This window comes from Numida meleagris, chromosome 12, assembly GCF_002078875.1.
Source record: "Numida meleagris isolate 19003 breed g44 Domestic line chromosome 12, NumMel1.0, whole genome shotgun sequence".
Classification (NCBI taxonomy): domain Eukaryota; kingdom Metazoa; phylum Chordata; class Aves; order Galliformes; family Numididae; genus Numida; species Numida meleagris.
In genome coordinates this window covers 3,502,966-3,521,918 of record NC_034420.1, presented here as the reverse complement: position 1 = coordinate 3,521,918, position 18,953 = coordinate 3,502,966, and the positions used below count along the sequence as shown (strand labels likewise).

The 18,953-nt window shown below is 37.5% G+C and overlaps 1 protein-coding gene across 2 annotated transcripts in view; it reads right to left on the bottom strand.

Moving 5' to 3' along the window:
• Positions 1–18,820, bottom strand: part of SLIT3 (slit guidance ligand 3) — a 536,914-nt gene extending 518,094 nt beyond the window's left edge. The window contains exons 1-2 of one of the 2 annotated variants that reach the window (XM_021410240.1): positions 18,723–18,820; positions 14,000–14,148 (exon numbers count right to left, since the gene is read on the bottom strand). In XM_021410240.1, coding sequence (XP_021265915.1) covers positions 14,000–14,024 — 25 coding nt within the window. In that variant the 5' untranslated portion in view covers positions 14,025–14,148; positions 18,723–18,820. Of the gene's footprint in view, positions 1–13,999; positions 14,149–14,754; positions 14,883–18,722 lie in introns of those variants that run through there. The other variant, XM_021410241.1, reaches the window with a different exon arrangement.

The following is an 18,953-nucleotide window of genomic DNA, read 5'->3' as shown; positions in this document are numbered from 1 at the left end:
GCAGGTACCCTGGAGTCAGTTACAGAGGAAAGCATCCAATAAGGTTTTGAATACCTCCAGATAAGGAAACTCCACAACAACTCAGGGCATCTTGTTCCAGTACTTTGTCACTCTCAGAGTAAAGCAGTTCTTTCTCATGTTTGTATGGATCTTCCTCTATTCCAGTTTGCATGTGTTGCCCCTTGGCCTGTTGCTGGCTGCCACTGAAAAGGGCCTGACCCCATCCTCTTGACATTTAGATATTTCTAAGTGTTGATAAGATCCTCTCTCAGTCTTCTTATCTCCAGGCTAAACAATCCCGGGTCTCTCAGCCTTTCCTCAACACGGAGATGCTCCAGGTCCCTGATCATCCTTGTAACTCTCCACTAGATTCTCTCTAGTAGTTCCCTGTCTTTCTTGAACTGAGAAGTCCAAAACTGATATATTTACAGGGCCCATGAACAGCTATGCAGAAATAAAGTCAGTCATCATTGTGTACTAGTTATTCATCCTGCACAGGAGTGGTAGAGCCAGCCTGATTTAGCTGTATTTCCTCTAGTCCAGGAAACTGAGCTGATCCCGAACCAGCACAGACACCACTACAGCAGGCTGATATATTGGAACAGCTCTGGGAGACTTAGAATGTGTTCTATGCCCACAGCTATAAAGAATCAAAGACTTTTTTTTTTTTTTTTTTTAACTCCTTGACGTTCTGTTTTCATGCAAAAATAAACAAATAAAAACCAACCAAAACTTGGAAATATTTATTCTAGTATCAAAAGTAAGCAGCTGAGACAAGATACCCATTAGCTAAGGTATGACACAGATACCTTGACTACCATTCACTATTCTATAAATCGAACAATGTCTTCCTGTTCTAGCTACTTTCAGAGCAGCCCTTATATGCAGGTGATTATCCACATCTGTTTAAGAACTTGAAATGCTCAGAAGGCTATTTTGATTCGGTTCTATGTTATTAGCTATGCTCACAGAAGTGTTTCATAGTCTTCAGTCCCACTGGCTACCTAACCCTTTAATGAAACTAGAAAGCTACTTCATACTTGCTGCAGCAGAAAAAAAAACCCACAAAAAGCAGATTCTGTATATACTAGGAACTTGATAATCAGCTTAATCATACACTGTATGCCACATGAACACATTTAGGAAGGTGTTCAGTCCTGGAACAACTAAGTTGGATGAAGTTGCCTTGAAGATATCGCCACAGGGAGAATAAATAGGGTACAACCAAATACTTAATACATACAGGGGAGAACTTCCTAGACGCAGTCTCTTCATGATGAAAGTTTAGATACTACCATGCTAGATAATCTAAAACCACTGTTTTTGCTCCTCTGACTGTTAAATCTGGTTCTTTTTGGCAAGGATCTTATATATATTTTAAATGCTGAGATAAATCAACGCTATCTGTACATAGAGGAAGAATAGTGCAAGTGGCCCTCAAAGCACTAATTATTGGAGGGCTAGAGGGAGAGTGCTCCAAAAGGGCACAAAGATTATTTCTTCCATTGTGTCCTCACTTCTTCATTACCAAGAAGACACAAAGACAAAACCATATTTCTTTTAATGGTATTCGTTCTGAGCTTCAGATCTCCTAGCAGGAACTGACATGAGAAACCTTTAACATACAACACATACACAATGACACTTCAAAATGACAGTCATGAGATACAGATTTCTAGGTAGCTCGCTAAAGAGTTTATTTTTATACAGAACATCCACATATGGACAAGTTAAATACTCTGCTGGGAAGTATTAGCTCTAATATGCTCAAACACACTTGACTAAAATTCATTTGTGGAAGAAATAAATTCTCAGGTGCAGCAACTCTAAAGAAAAGCTCTTCTAAATGGAAAATGCTAGGGGTACGTGAACTTTGACAAATTCTTTGCAAAAAAGAGGTAGTGCGCTACACAGACTAAAGCAATTTGTTTCACAGAGAACAGAAAATTCCTAATTGTGGTTTTGTTGGATAACTTGAAAAACCCGAGATTGAAATTTTTTCTCTTACAAGAAACGTATTAAGCAACTCCAGTATATAGAGACCTAACACAAGTTCATTCTTTCCTTCTACTTTGCTTACTTATCCTGATACATCGGGGAACGTTTCACACTCTCAGTGCCTACAGTACAGACTCAATATAGACATAGCCAGTTTTCTAGCTTCAAACATCACTCCCTAGAGAAAGCCCATCGCACACTTTGACAAAGTTAACCAAAAACCTCATAATAGGTTTCAAGCCTGACAATTTGCATAAACACAAGTAGCAATGACGTCACTAATACAGCTGTCCAAAACAAATGTTTCCTTCAAAAGTGACCAGATGATACCATACAACTAAGATAACTCTTCAGTCAAAACAGTAAAAACCTCACAAACAACAAACACCTAAATAACTTTTTATCTGAGTTCTACATCTTTGGTTTCCAAGTCCAGTTGCCAAAACAACGTGGCATTTCATCACTCAGCGTTGATCATTCTGAACACTATTATTGTCATATTTGGTGCTGTTGCTAATCAACTCATAGCCAAGTGCATTCACAAAAACGTATACGTTGTATATAGATCAGGCCCCGTCATCCAGCTACAGATGAAAACAAGATGTAAGAAAGCTTTTTAGAAAGTGTACCTCTTGCTGTAAGACCTCATTGTAGAAGGCAAAAAAGCAAAGTTATGTGACACCACTATCTTTCTACAGTGAAAACCAGAGTATAGACAGTGATCACCATTTTATCACCGATGTTGAAACTACATAGTTCACAAACCACAGGAGAGTAAGTAACATGAAGGTAAGGGAATAATCGTGTTTCCTTTTGAGAGTATACCCAGATAGAGATGCTGTGAAGCTGTAACAAATACTAAAAAAAATTTCGTCATTGGGTAATACCACAGATGGCAAACTGCTCGATATGTTTCTATTAAGGCTAACTTTACTACCACTTTTCCTACAGTTCTTCCATTTATCACAGATGTTCTTGTTACTTCAGAAAACAAATTCAACCTGAAACATTGCATTTTTCATTACAACTATACAAGCAATATAAAAAGACATACTTGATTAAGAGATGCCTTTCCTGCATATTACAGAAAATTCAAACTGTGTATGAGTCTAAAATACTCTGGCTACACTTCAACCATTCAACAGTGGGTACAAGTGTTTAGATTTAAGAAATACAACTATGTGCAAATGTTAGCATTTGTTAGCTAACTATGAACCCTCTCTACTCTTGTAAATCTTAGTCTCCTGCTTCACTGATGAAATTTTAGAAAAATTTTTCCACAAATGTGAGATTCTCCTAGAATTTAGAGCAAGTCTTATATATTTATATACAAGGACAGGAAAATTTTCCTCCCAAAATTGATCCTTAAACTGATCTCTCTCTAAATGGAGTCTTAGATAAATTTAAAATACCCATTTAATAATCAGGTCTTACTGGGCAAAGTAAATAAAAGATGATCAGTTAATATCATATCTAACTATGCTTTAGAGTTAACCCAATTACTTTAGGACTAAATTTTTGCTTGTTTGCTCCTGTCATACCAAAACTAATTTCTTTTATATGTCAGGATATAACCAGGCTCTATTGCAAAGTTATGCTCCGCTTGCTAGAATTGACTCTTTATAACCCAGCAACAAATGATTAGTTAGAAGCATTCAGGAAAGTTCATCGACTAGATAAGGTAAATAGTTAGAGAGTAACAAGCAGAACTTTTGCCTACATATAATTTGGAGTAGAAATTGTTTAAACTATTTACTAACTGAATTTGGCACATAGCTTATATCCCAACACCTGAAAGCGTACTTTCACCTGTTAGTGCAGTAAAAGAAAAAATATAAGGTAAATTATACAAACCTCATTGTGACAATAGATTTCCACTGAAAGAAAGTGAATATAATATTTCAAATTTTAGTCAGTCAAACAAGTCAAAGGGTTTTCAGCACAAATATAAGTTTAAGAAACATAATTTCTTAATGGTGCCATCTGGTTTTATTTTCACTTGAAACAGGTTACAATCCATATTCTCTAGGAACGATCTATGAATCAGTGGAATTATCTCATCTACAACTATTTGACAATAGCTATGAAGCATATTACTAAAGGCAATATTTTCCAGATGAAACAGTCCACTGATTAGGTACAAAAAGTGCCTTTTTATTCCTTTTTCAGAAAAGACTACTGTGAGAAAAGACAACACAAATGGCACCATCTGCTAATAATCCAATTAGAGAATTTCAAAGCAACAGCTCAAAAACTGAGCTGTTAGTGATTTATTTTTCAATTACACCACACAGAGGTCCTCATTTTTTCTAATTACGTTCTAGTTTGGAAACTACAATTCACAGGACCAAGGAGAAATCGCATCATGGGGGAAACACACAAGAAAATGAGGTTTTCCCATTTTTATCTCCCATATCTGGTGATAGTGGTTCTACCACTTCTCACAAATTCCTTAATGATATGTAACAGTCAAACAAGTCTCAGACCACCTTGAGCAGAATATTCTCAGGAATGACGTAGGATATACCCTCTCTTTCCTCTTCATTCATAGTCAACATTATTATTAGATGCACAAATATGATGTCAACTTGCCTACTGTGACCGAATGCTCTTGTATTTAGGAAGCAATTGCTGCTCAGCATTCAAGCTTATTTCAGTAGATACAGGAATTTGGCTAACCTTATTTAGATAGGTCTGGCACTTTACCAATGACAAAACTCACTGGCTCTTGCTGGCCTCTTGCTGAAGAAGCCAAATTCAAGATAATAAAGAAACACGTTTGAAGATGTCTTCAGACCATACTGACAGCTTTGGGAAAAACAGTCTTCCCCTAACTACCAGAGAGGCACAAATGAAACGACCCTCTTAAGCTCTCATAACACATACATAGATGACCATGAAGGATTAAAGGAATATCCTAAAGCATTAAGGCAACCTTCATCTAATACCGCTGTAACACTGTTATGTGAATACATATGTTGAGTCAATTAATATGGCCACACTTGACACAGAACATAACATTCCACATAAAAATGCCCAGGGATAAAAAGCAATCTAACTTGATAAGAAATTTCTGAATCTAGCTCTTTCAGTGCTTATTCTGCCTTCCGATAGTCTTGTGCATCCCTCCAAATCTGCCTCACAAAATGCTTAAATAACTGTTAATGACCTATCCATACAGATAACTTCATAGGAAATAGCTTAAAATATAGCATGGATATTTTTACTTCATTTCCTGAAATTAAAAATCAGTTTCTGCCATTCAGTGAATATGTTATGCTTTACTGCTAAAGGAGGGCATACAGACAGAGAGGAAGAGAACCCATCACATCGCTTTGACCACTACTCTCCTACCATTTAATTAACTGCTTTAACAACTGATTCTTTTTAACAATATTCATAAGGTTTAATAAAATAATATCTCACTTGGCAGACAGCCGCCATTTCATAACACGCAGTTCAAAGGAAAAAGAAAGCTCTCTGAACATTTTAATTTGATTCTTATTCATCTCTTTTGCTGAGAAAATGAAATGGTACTGAAATATTTTGTTACTGTACTATCTGTATTTTCAGTATATGATGAGCAAATATGACATCACATATCACATAATAACTGATATCACTTTCAGCTTTAGACTTCTACTTTCCATAACTAAATCATCAAAGTGAGTAGAGAGCAATACAGCACACAAATACATGACAAAGATATTTCAACTGGAAGTAAAGAATTAAACACGAAAAGGAAAAAGAAATAGTGGCTCAACGCTACTCGTCACAAAATGGTTTCTTTTGTCTACTTAAAATAATTGCCTTGCTTGCACATTTAGGATCAATAGATGTTTTTAAATCAGATATTTGGGAAAGATTGATCAAAATATAAAGTTCTACAGGAGTTTTAATTTAATATTAGTTGCTATGACAATACCACCTTCTGTAGAATAGACAATGAATTACAGACTGACTGAAAACTGCTGGGCAGGTGATGACTATTTCCATATTCACTGGGAAGCATTTCACTTTCTAATGTGGAAATTACTGTGTGAACACTCATCATCAGACCAACTCACGCTTTATACAGTTTAAGAACATTATTTCCCAGGCTGTTATTGAACTTACACCACACCACATTCTCATCATTCCAAGTACTATCCCAAATACCTACAGTCCAAAGTAGATCTCAGTTATTTCAAATAACTTTCTCTTGAGAAGACTATTAATGCAACAAAAAATTCTGTAACTGAAAAAAACCACCAACAGTATAGCATACTATGAATGGTAATTTAAATACAAATTCTCCTCCCATTCATCCTCAACTATAAACTAATTGTTAATAATCTAAATGCCTTTTACAAGAATGCTGTATTAAATTTTTGAGATAACTGTCCTCAATGGACCTACTCCCAAGGGAAAAAAAGGTTCTAAGAAAGCTAGTCTATCCAACACTAATGGCTGCTTTCCATATTGTACTTATCCAATTTCCTTCACTCACCTGTAATTCCGGAAACAAGATGCCTAAATGGAAAGACAAAGGAGGAGGCAGCTCTGAGAGCTAATATGAGTTCCAGGGTCTAGGTTAGCTGCACATAACAGGCTAAAGATCAGAAAACAACAAGCAGCCTAGCAAACAAGATATGTCAGGATCTGTTATGAGTATACTGAACGCTAGATCTTCAGAACATCTGAGGAGAGGCAGGTGCTCAACATATAACCACGTAACACTGCATATTTGAAGATGCCAGCCAAAAATATTCAACCCAATGTGCTCAAATTCATTCTACCTCATATTCTCATATTCTGTTGGAAGGAGTACAAATCACATAACCTTTTGCCAGTTTTATGCCTAAAAATTAAACACATTTGATTCTATTCCCCTGAAGGAAAAGTAAGAGTAAAGCAAGTATCATTAGAAAGGTATATAACAAGTCAGCATAAGCACTCTCAAATAAAATAAAACCTGCAGTAAACAACTGAGTCAGCGGATGATTCTTCCTACTCCTCCCATCAAATTTGATGTTTGCCTAAAGAAATGCCTTAATTGGAGCTCACATTCTAGAAGCTAGTGCCAAAACACTATGTACTAGAAGGGTGTGCTTTGTTTTTTTTTTAAATAGTTTAGAAGTACTTTCTGCAAATGAACTAAGATCAAGCAATCTGTTAAATTTAAGGTAGGACTTAAGTGATACTTCAGAGTTAAGTAGTTAACATTATTCTTCTATTCGGTAGAGCATTGCACTTGGCATTGGGCATTGATGCAACAGGACACAAGTGGGAACAATACATCCCATCTCCACTTGGTCAGTTTCACACAAGTTTGTCTGACCTCAGAGAATAGTATTTTAGGATAGAACAAACCTCTAAAGAAATATGTTAGAGCTCAATTTCATAGGAGATGCATACTAAAGACTCATGTTGAAGTCTGGAAATATTAATGATTCAAATCTTTGATTTTTATTATATTGCTTTCTAGTACAGAAAACAGTAGTACTTGATATCATTGAACAAACCTCAAAGCAACAAGAGCATTATTTCACTTGGAAGAAAGCTTTGCTATGAAATTGTTTCTGAAATAATAAAAAGGTAGTAGTTATTTTATACAAAGTGTATTTTTTCCCCTCTCCTCCTCTTTACTGCACTCTTGCTATTCAAAAAAGCAGACCACATTAGTCTGAGAAGATCAAGCTTTGGAATAAGTCAGTTGCAAATAAATTTATGTCAGACTACCCACCTAAACAGTGAAAAGTATATAAACCTACATAGCTGCTTTATGGCTGAATAACGGGTTTCCATTAGATTCAAGGTTATAGGAGACTTCTGTGTTAATAATTAGTTTTGAGTATTAAGAAATCTCTGGATAGAAGATCAGCTAGGGTCAAATACTGAGAATGTGCAAAGACTTGGTAGAATGGATAGATTAATTACAAGAAAGCGTTCAAGATTTTAAAAAGGAAAATTACCAGTAGGAATGTAGATGTTGCTGAGATCAAAGAAGTTGACAACATGCTGAAGGTAACAACAGAAAATATGATGAGAGAGGAATCTGGACACCTTAGAGGAAATTACACACAGCAAGATAAAAGGTGCAGCCAGCCCAATATATTGTGCAACTGTAAGTTATATAGTGAAGGTATGTCAACGGTTTACAGGCTGGTTTGGCACAGTTCTGTGACGAATGGGGTGGTGTGACCCATGGACCCATGCACCGGGAAAAGGGAAAGGGAAAAAAGGGAAAGAGTAGGGAGATAGGCCTAAAAACAATACAGAGGCAACGATATGAGAAGGAAACCTAATTTACTAAATAAGATATCAGAATGCAAGATAACACAATATAATACAATATAATACAATATAAGTGGAATTGAAGAAAATAAATCAAATAAAATGAGAAAGCGTGTCCAAAAACCAAAAGGCCTTACTCTAATGCTGTCAGCAATATGGCTAGGGAGAGAGGCACTGCCAGGTTGAGCCGGAAGATCAAAAAAGGCCCATCTTGTGATCTGCATACCGTTTTTATCTTTCCCTCTGAATGGAAAATGGAAACAGAAGAATGAAAAGCACTCTGGGGTATGTAGTTCTTCTCTTCTATCGACGATCCACAAAACTGGAGCATTAACTCTTTAACTGTCAGTGCACTACATGATGTTGTGTTAAGGAATACCGATAACCAAAAATCACAATGACAATGTACTAAACAAATGAACCTTTATGGCAAGTAAACTGTCATGTATTTCAATAGTCACTTTAGGGCTAATCATACTTGCAAAAAAATTTAAGCAAAAATCTATCAGCTTTCATGAGATGAAGTAAAGGCCTCAAGACAACGTAATATTGCAAGAGCAAATGTAGAGTCCTTCAGCTGGGGAGGAATAATAGTATGCGCCAGTACAGGTTAGCAGATGACCTGCTGGGAATGAGCTCTGAAGAGAAGGACTTGGGGGTTCTTGTGGATAACAGTGGCCATGAGCTGGCAGTGTGCCCTTGTGGCCAAGAAAGCTAATGGCGTACTAGGGTGCATCAAGAAAAGAGTGGCCGGCTGGGCAAGGGAGGTGATCCACTCCCTCTACTCTGCCCTGGTGAGGCCATATCTGGAATACGGTGTCCAGTTCTGGGCTCCCCTATTCAGAAAAGAGAGAGATCTTCTAGAGTCCAGCAGAGGGCCACAAGGACAATTAGGGGCCTGAAGCATATCCTGCAGGAGGAAAGGCTGAGAGAACTGGGACTCTTCAATCTGAAGAAGAAGAGGCTGAGAGGGGATCTCACCACTGTTTATAAATATCTAAAGTACACCGTTCTAGACTACAGTAAAACTACACCCTATTTGATTGGCTGGAGCCATCAAAATTTGACATGGAACTTAGTTTTAATATAAGTGGCTTACTTAGAGAAGAGTCTGCTAATCTGCTAATGAATAATCAGTTTTCAAATATTCTGTAATAACTTGAATACAGTTCTTATTTTTTTTACTCCACAGATTCCTGCCTTTACAGGAAAAATTTAAGAGCTTACTTTTCCAGAACTCTGAACCACCTGTAGTTCTATACAGCTGAAGTTCAAGTCAACTCTATTTAAAGGGTCTGGTCTATGGAGAAATTTACTCATACAAAAGCCTGGTTCTACTCTGGTTGACTTAGTCTCTCTTCCACATCTGTTTGCTCTTTGAATGAGTGAGCAAGCATATTGGAATGGCAAAATCTTAACTGTAAACAAATCTCTTCAACTGATAAGATGCAGTTCAATTTCTTAAAAGCTCCAACCTCACAGCAGGAAGTAATTTTCTGCTACACTACACTGAACATTACATTACTCAGCTCACACAAAATACTTACATATAATGGCTCAGGGAAATTATTCTGCACATCTTGGATTAACAGAGAATACAGACCCTGTATGGAAGAGCTTTGATCTTCCATTGTTGAAGCCTGAATTCACTCAAAAGATTTTTAGAATATAAAAATCAAAGGAAAGTTTTCCAATAAGTTAATATGGAATTATTTAATATGTACCATGTGCACTGCATTCTTCTGAATTCCCACAAGTCATTTAAGTCATTAAGTCTAAACGATAAAGCAGTGAAGGTACAACTTAAAAAGGCATTAGCCAGAAAGACTTATCTTTGCAATTAGTCATTTAATCAGAAAAAAAGGAGTCATTACAGTTACCTAGAAAATGACACTGTGTTATGATTATCACTTCAGGCTGGATTAGTGTTAATGTAACTAATTTCATTGAAGCTATAGAAATGCTTCTAGTAGTACTGTTGAAGCAGCAGGCAAGCAGGGAAAGGGGAAAAAATGACAAAACATTTCAGTTGCAGCACTGACTTACGGTGGATTAAATTGTTCACAGAATCACAGCACTAGCATTTGTACTTCCCTCACCTCATCTATCGACTATAGATAACTACAGCCACAGCAAGCAGACCAGTAACAAGAGAAAGATTGTAAGGAATCATAATATCAATACACAGGAAATGAAGGTTCATGAATTTTGCTGTTCATGCAAATCACATGGCTTTGTATCTGTAGTCGATGGCATCTAAAAGCACCCAAGAAAGAAAAAAAGAAAAGTAATCAAAAAACAACTCTGTGGACAGATGGAACATCTTGGCTGCTGATCAAAGAACATGAATACAATCCAAACTGCTTTTATCACACATTTATTCTTAAGTATATATACTCAAAATGCAGGTTAAAAGATGGTTAAGCTAATGAAGCTAAGGAGTGTTTAAAGAAAGTACACAAGATTAAAGGAGCTAACTGTAATCGATGGAACAGAATCAAATGGGTTCAAGACATGGTACCAGTTCTATTAATTCACATTGTCATAGAATCATAGAATCAGCAAGGCTGGAAAAAACCAAGGTCATCCAGCCCAACCATCCACCTACCACCACCATTTCCCCACTAAACCATGTCACTCAGTACAACATCTCAATGTTTCTTGAACACGTCCAGGGACGGTGACTCCACCACCTCTCTGGGCAGCCCATTCCAGCGCCTGACCACTCTCTCAGAGAAGAAGTATTTCCTAATGTCCAGCTTGAATCTTCCCTGGCACAACCTGAAGCCATTCCCTCTAATCCTGTCGGTAGTTACATGGGAGAAGAGCCCAACCCCCACCTCACCACAACCTCATTTCAGGTAGCTGTGGAGAGCTATTAGATCTCCCCTGATTCTCCTCTTCTCCAGAGGAAATAATTCCGGCTTCCTCAGCCGCTCCTCATAAGACTTGAGCTCCAGATCCCTCACCAGCTTCACTGCCCTTCTCTTGACACCCTCCGTGTCTCTCCTGTAGTGAGGGGCCTGATTATCATTAAAATATTAATGATAATATATAAATATTAATGATAAAATATAACTAAGTTTTCAGCAGACAGTGAAACAGAGTGGTAATCACATTTTAATTGTACATTACATATAAGAAATTGACACAGGTAAGCTCCAGTTTGGGAGTCTGGCTTGCAATAGGAATGTGTCCCACTATTTGTTATACAGACTCTAGTCTCCTAATGAAGTGTTATATATTGAGCACATCAGGTCAGAGAATATAAACAGTTCTTCAGTATTTTAACAACTGAAATGCCTTGTCTGTAATCATTATAACCATACTGTCTTTTCACAGTCTCATTATGCATAAAGTCATGCTTACGACAGTAGTCAAACTCTCATTGCTTACTTTATCATAGTAATGAAAAATAAGAATTAAAAAATTGAGCTTTGCTCTTGGAGAAAGACAGTGACATCCAGTGGTACATTACTTAATCAGTAACATACTTTTAAATAGCTGTTTTTGGAAATATTTTCTAAGTCCTATTAAATATCATCATTTAAACTTAATCTAGATCCTAGCTGCTGAAGCCAATGCACACAATTTAAAACAGGTCCCAAGACATCATATAGTCATTTAGGATACCACAGGGGAAAAAAAAACAAAAAACAAAAAAAAACAGGCTTATTGCGATCTTGGTATTGCTATCCTTTGATATTATCATTGTGAAAAACAAAACTGTTTACACAAAGTGTAGAGCATTTGACCACAAAGTCTTAACAGAAGTTATCTATATTCCCTTGGTGCGATCAAGAAGAAATATATTTAATGGAACATACATAACAATATTTGATAATTCCTGCTTTAAATTCCATATGTGTACGTATTACACGAATAATATATGAATATATAAACTGTTTAGCTACACAAAATATCCTACTCTGATAAAGAGCACAAGATAACCCATGTGAATAACTACATTAAATGAACAAAGAGAAAAAAAACAACTGATCTGAGTTATGTTTTTAGCTTTCCTGTCATTAGTGCCTCTCATGGGTCACTGTGCTCTTTAGCATCTTCATCAGTGACACCAACAGTAGGACCAAGTGCATCCTCCACAAGTTTGCGGATGACACCAAGCTGTGTGGTGCGGTTGGCACACCCAAGGGACAGGATGTCATCCAGAGAGACCTAGATAAGCTGAGCAGTGAGACAGGGTCAGTCTCATGAGATTCAACAAAACCAAGTGCAAGGTCTTGCACCTGGGTCGAGGCAACCCCTTGTGTCAGTTTAAGCTGGGGGGATGTAATGATAGAGTACAGCCCTGCCAAAAAGCACATGGGGGTACTGGTGGAAGGTAAGCTGCACATGAGTCAGCAATGTGCCCTTGCAGACCAGAAAGCCAACCAGATCCTGCGCTGCAAAAAAAGAAGTGCAGCCAGCAGGGTGAGGGAGGGGATCTGTCCCTCTGTGCTGTGCTGGTGAGGCCTCACCTGGATCACTGCATCCAGATGGGGAGTTCTCAGCACAAGAGAGATGCAGACCTGTTGGAGTACATCCAGAGGAGGGCCACAGAAATGCTCCCAGGGGTGGGACACCTCTCCTATGAGGACAGGCTGAGAGCTGGGGCTGTGCAGCATGGAGAAGAGAAGGCTCCGGGGAGACCTGAGAGCGGCCTGTCAGTATCTAAAGGGGCTGTAAGAAGGAAGGGGAAAGACTCTTCAGAGGGGCCTGCTGAGACAGGAAAAGGGAAAATGGTTTCAGACTAAAGGAGGGGAGATTTAGATTGGATATAAGGAAGAAGTTTTTATAATAAGGGTGGTGAGGCAGTGGCTCAGGTTGCCCAGAGAGGTGGTGGGTGCCACATACCTCAAGGTCAGGCTGGTTGGGGCTCTGAGCATCTGATTGAGTGTATGTGTCCCTATTCATTGCAGGGGAGCTGAACTAGATGACCTTTAAGGGTCCTTCCAACTCAAAGGATTCTATTATTACTGAGAACATTTCAAGATGAACTACTGTTTTACTTCACGCTGAACTTCATCACACACAACTTCAACTATATATATATAATATTGATAACTTTAGCATCATATTGTAATTGCTGTACAGTGATATTGACTTTCTGAAGAGATATGTTTTAACCTAAAAAAACAAGATGAAAGATGAATTTACCAAAAGCTGGACTAGGATATCTAGACTAATTTTGGCTGAAGTAATATTGTAACCAAAGCTACACAAAAGCAAATGCACTGCTTCAGATTACACTATGTGATGACTTGTCTTCTTGTGATAACCTTTAAAGTCATTTATCAATGTAATTAGGGTAAAAACATTTATTGTATTGTTAAAGACACTATGATTACAAACAAAAAGCAGAAAATTTGGTTACAGTTCATCTTCATTGAGGCCTTTTTGTGAAATCTTGCACTCAAAACTTACTTATGCATTTCTTATATACTGGGATACAGTACAAATATTTAACACTGATATACAATTCAATTGTTTTTAGAACTTTAGAATTAAAACTAGGCTCTAAGCTGTAGATTTGCAATTAAAGCTATCAATTATTGTAATTATGTAGCAAATAAAAATGGGAAATAGAAATGTCAAAATATATTATCAGGCAATAGTATGCAGGTATGCAAAGCAGATATTCACATGGTTAGACCAAACAGTTCCAAAGGAGAAATCCAACCCTCACTGGATCAGAAAACAAACAAAAAAAGTTTTTACTAACCTTTTCCAGAGGCTTTAGATAACATGTTATAACTGCTTGATGCCTAGATTTCTACAGGTCAAATAATTTGCAGCCTGCCAGTCACAGAATGAAGTTATTCGTTTGTTGTCACTGATGATACAGTTGTAAACTGGTAAGCAGGCAGGCAGCTGAAAAAGAAAATCAATTACTGCATGAAGTACCTAAAAACTCCTTGAATCTACAAGTGTTTCAGTCTGACAATTCTGCCTTTTAGCTGGGAGGTATCAGATACTGTTAGCTTGCTTAACTTTTAAAAAAATTAGTTTTTGTCCAATTCCTACAGTTTCATGTCACATTATACACCTCTACACTCAGAGTAAGACCACTTGACCTCAAACAACATAAAAATTTATCCATTAGTTTAAATGCAAACTGGTTAATTATTTAAACTATTTAACTGCTTACTTTTTAAAAAGGGAAGGTACACGGATTGGCATTGAAGGTCAAGTATTTACATTGACAAAAAAAAGACGTTTTACAGTGGGCCTGAAATGGGGTTCAGGTGAAAGCTAAATTGGTTTTGACTGTGAAAAAGCTATCTTCCAGCTTGGAACGCTGCTTTTCAGAAACGCACAGTAACGGCACTGTAATTCCTGTTCAGAGTATCGATAACCAATTCTAATAATCTATTTTTGAATCTTATATCTTTTGTAAAAACGAAGCAGCATTAAACAAAATTGTTATAACATTTAAAAGTTATTATCTCCTTCTCATCAGAGCTCGGCTTTGTTTACCACGAAAGAGATTCGCAGAAAGGCAGTAACTTAGCGCTGTCCCTGCAAGCCACGCGCACGGCAAGTAAGGCAGATAGCCACGAGGTGGTGCTGCCGGCTCACGGCACCTGGGAAACAAACCAAAGCGGCCGGGCAGCGCCCGTCCCCGTTCCTCAGTTTTGAAGAAGCTGCAAAAGCGACGTGGTTAGGAGAGCGCCGTGCTACGTTAACTATCACGGCAGTACAGGTGCTAAAAAGGACACCACTGCATTAGGACAGTACTGCTGATAATAAGCATGTCCATTAAAGCATGAGTTACAAGTGTTAAGTGTAGAGTAGTACTGAAATACTAGATTAATTAAATATCAGTACAATGATTTAAACAAAAACGCCACATAACTAATTCATAATATGTGTAAAAAAATTAAAAAAGATTCAGGACCAGGATTAAATTACAGGTTGATCATAATGGCTATTTAAGTTGATATTAAAATACAGGTGATTTCTCTTGATTTCCCAATTAAAAAAAAAAAAAAGATGAACCTAGAGTCATAATACACTGCTTTGATAAGGATTTTGATAAGCAATTTGACACAGTTGTTATGAGAGTAACTGAAATTTTAGCTACCAGCTGTAAATTTTCAGCTACCAGCTAGCAATTTTGTAATTCACTATTTTATAATTGTCATTTTCATCGTAGATGTTTAGAACGCTTAGAAAAACATGCAATTTGACTTGAAATTTTAAAGTAAGGATGAAAAGCAGGAAAAGGCCAGCATGGCGGACAAGATGCTCGTCTACTTATAATGCAAACTTCCACCACAGCTCAGATCTGAATTTCTTCACCTATCTCCATTGGAGTCTGTACACTTCCATAACTGGACCCCTACCTATTGCACGCATCTAGGAATTTTATTTCGAGTCTCCCAGCCCATTTAATAAACAGTAGAAAATGTGACAAATCTAAATAAAAGTAATGGAAAATATCAGCTTTTAAACAGGAGCTTCTTGTATTTAAAATAGACTCTCTAGACAGATCACCTACTTATGTTCCCCAAGCAATGATGAGAAGCCTCAGAAGGCTAGTTAACATTAAATTAGCAAGAAAACTGCAAAAGATGTCTTTGTTTAGCTAACACGTCTGAAACAGTGAGATGAAGTGATTTGGATGAGGTCAGCCACTAATAGCTTAGAGTGGATTAGAAACAGCGTGTTACTGGCCCTCAATCTGTTGCCATAATTACTGGACTACGTGATTTCTTTTCAATAGAACTGAAGTATCACTGTACTTGGAATTCAGAGGAACAGTGCAGAGACTGTGAATTCTATTTAGTTGAAGATGAAAGTGCCTCATCTCAAAAAAAAAAAAAAAAAAAAGGCAGAAGAGTTTAGTAGTATACGAACTTAAAAATTAAAATTAAAATTCCTCTTTTAGATGTTGCACTAGCAAGTGCAACATGTCTTTAAATTGTACAAAATTTAGAGTTCTGAAATAAGGAGGAGCAGGAAAATATCAACAAACAAAAAAGCAATCCTCATGCTCCTACAAGTTGCTTAACCCAGCATGCATTTACCTAAAATGACTTAAGCAGCTAGTAATCAGATTCAGTAGGCTGCTATTACTCACTTGCTTCCTATAGCATTTGGGATCTTAAGTATAGAAGCAAAACAGTTGTCAGCTCATATGTTATACTGTTCAGATTCACTAAGCAATTAGTAGGTGAAGATTAAGACATATTTAACCTGATTTGTTTTTATAATGGTAAAAAGTCTCTTCTTCAGAACACATAATTTTTGTAATTACTTCATTATTTAACACAGAATACTCACCTGCTTCTGTAGATAAGACTTAGAAGATGTGCATTTACATTTTATACAGTCAGCAATGTACAGTTTTAATTAAATTCAGCTATATAAATGCCAATGAACAAAAGCATATGAGCTATAAACTTACCAAACACTTATGCATCAGCAACTGCTGGATTTACAGAATTTCTATATGAACATAACTGTAACTGAGGTCATAAGCAGGAGAAAACTTTTTAAGAGCAAACACATATATGTAATTACACTGGCAAGGTAGTGGCTAAACATAACCTAAGCTGAGGAGAAACATGCAATCTGAGTCTTTTCACAGCTAAGTGGGACTAAAGTATTTGTCTCCATCAAACTATATGCTCTACAAAAGATAAACTCTATGACCTTGTCTTTCTATGCTCTTCTACAACCTCTTAAGTAAAGTCTAGCTTCCTACAAGCTAAGTACTCCTGCATTTCACCGAATCTTTGTATGTAGCCAAGCTCTAAATACTGTTGTTATGTAGCTATTAAATCTTTTATAATGCTGGTGAAAAATCTTGCAGTATTATGACAAAATTTTTGTGCTATTTGAAAAATCTGTATTACAAGAAACTTATTAGCAACTAACCAGAGCAAGTATTTTATATTCATAATAGATGTGATTCATAAAACAGTATCCTAGTTGGTGCTAATTCAATATGGAAAAGAGAATCACAGAATCACAGAATTGTAGGGGTTGGAAGGGACCTCTAGAGATGATCGAGTACTGAAAATAATTGAATGTTTTAAATAATTTTTTAAATCTAGGCTCCATGTCTATTTTAGATATCAGCTGCTAAACATGACTGTGGAACTGAAATGAGGGAGAAGCAGCATCTGTTTCAATTGTTTGGTGATTTAGCATGCAATGTTGGATAATTATCTGATGGAGTAATCATGTTAATATGTAGCATTTACAATGCATTTTACGTTTTTCAAAGCCGTACTCAAATAACTGCCAGGAGAATTATAAGGATTTGTTAATTCAGTCACTGTTATCCTTGTTTTAAAACAAGGGGGGTGAGCCGTAGGTATTTGGAGTGGCTAATCACACAACCAATGCAGCAGAATCAGGATTAGAACAGAGGATTCTCTTGCTTCCTGACCCCGCTCTAATCAACTTGGCATTCTTGCCTGTCTAGACCATTCTTTATTTAACTATTAATCCCATTTCTACTGATAAAAGCTAGACACACACACTTTGATTAAACAGTAAAAGAATGTATAGTAATAAATGGTTATGCGTGTTTCATTTTTATCGGCATCCTCTGTAGAATTCTGCACCATACGCTTATTTTCCAAGCCCCAGTTATCATAAGACATCTATTTTTTTCTTGGTTGCTGCAAATAGGATTATTACCCGTGCACCTACTTACAGCCTGTTGCTGGAATTTAGCTTTGCATTACATGTGGCATAGTTCCCTTACGGCAGAATTTGCTTCAGTGTGTTCCTGTGCAGTGGCTTTTGTTGTGGATGTTAAGTTAGAGAGCAAACCTTCCACACTGCGACATAGTTAGAGAGGGTGCAAACATGTAAATACATTAAACATTTAACCACTGTTTCAAAGGTGAACATTCCTCAGGCTTCCTTTTAGAGCAGAGGAAATGGCATCATCGCCTACGTTCTGCTGTCGCTGCTTGGGCCCAACCAAGAGGAATGCACAACGAAACAGTGTAGCTGATGAGTTTTGCTCTTTCGTGGATGTTATTCACAGCCATGAATTCTGGGCAATCTACCACTCCGAAATTCCTGCCTGGCATTCCTGTCTGGTGGAGGGAAGGAAGCTGAGCAGATCCGAGAACAAGCTAGTGAGAAAGGAGCAAGCAGGAGCTTGCATGGTTAACCACCATGCTGTAAGCACTGCAATTTGCTGCTCAGGCTTCAGAAGTATTTTAAGGGCAAGCTCCACCGAGTTGAAAGTTTCAGCAGTTTGGTTGAATTAGAAGGCTGTAACATTTCATCAGGGACAGTGGTCCCTGGTGAAGTGTGGGGTCCTCTTAACAAGGGAACAGCATAAAGGAAACACATAATGTGCTCTGCAGCCAAGACCAAGAATTCCCTTCTAAAATATTGCGAGGCAGAGCAGATAGCCCCTCTACTTTGCAGTACTCCTAGATGATTTGCAGCAGTTTCTATAACTCATCACTTACTCTCTGTGCTCTTTGAACAAGGCACTACCACCTGGGGCTCTGAAGCTGAACACAATCCACCAGGATGCTGTACTCCAGCTTACATAAAGCTGGAGAAACACGAGCACCAGTTCTCAGAGAACCTCCCACCCTCTCTGCGCAAACGCGCTTCTACACAGATACCACCCACTCCCTCACAGACACTTTCCCGCCCCCGCTACGCATAACGGTCGCCGCAGGCACGCGCCCGCT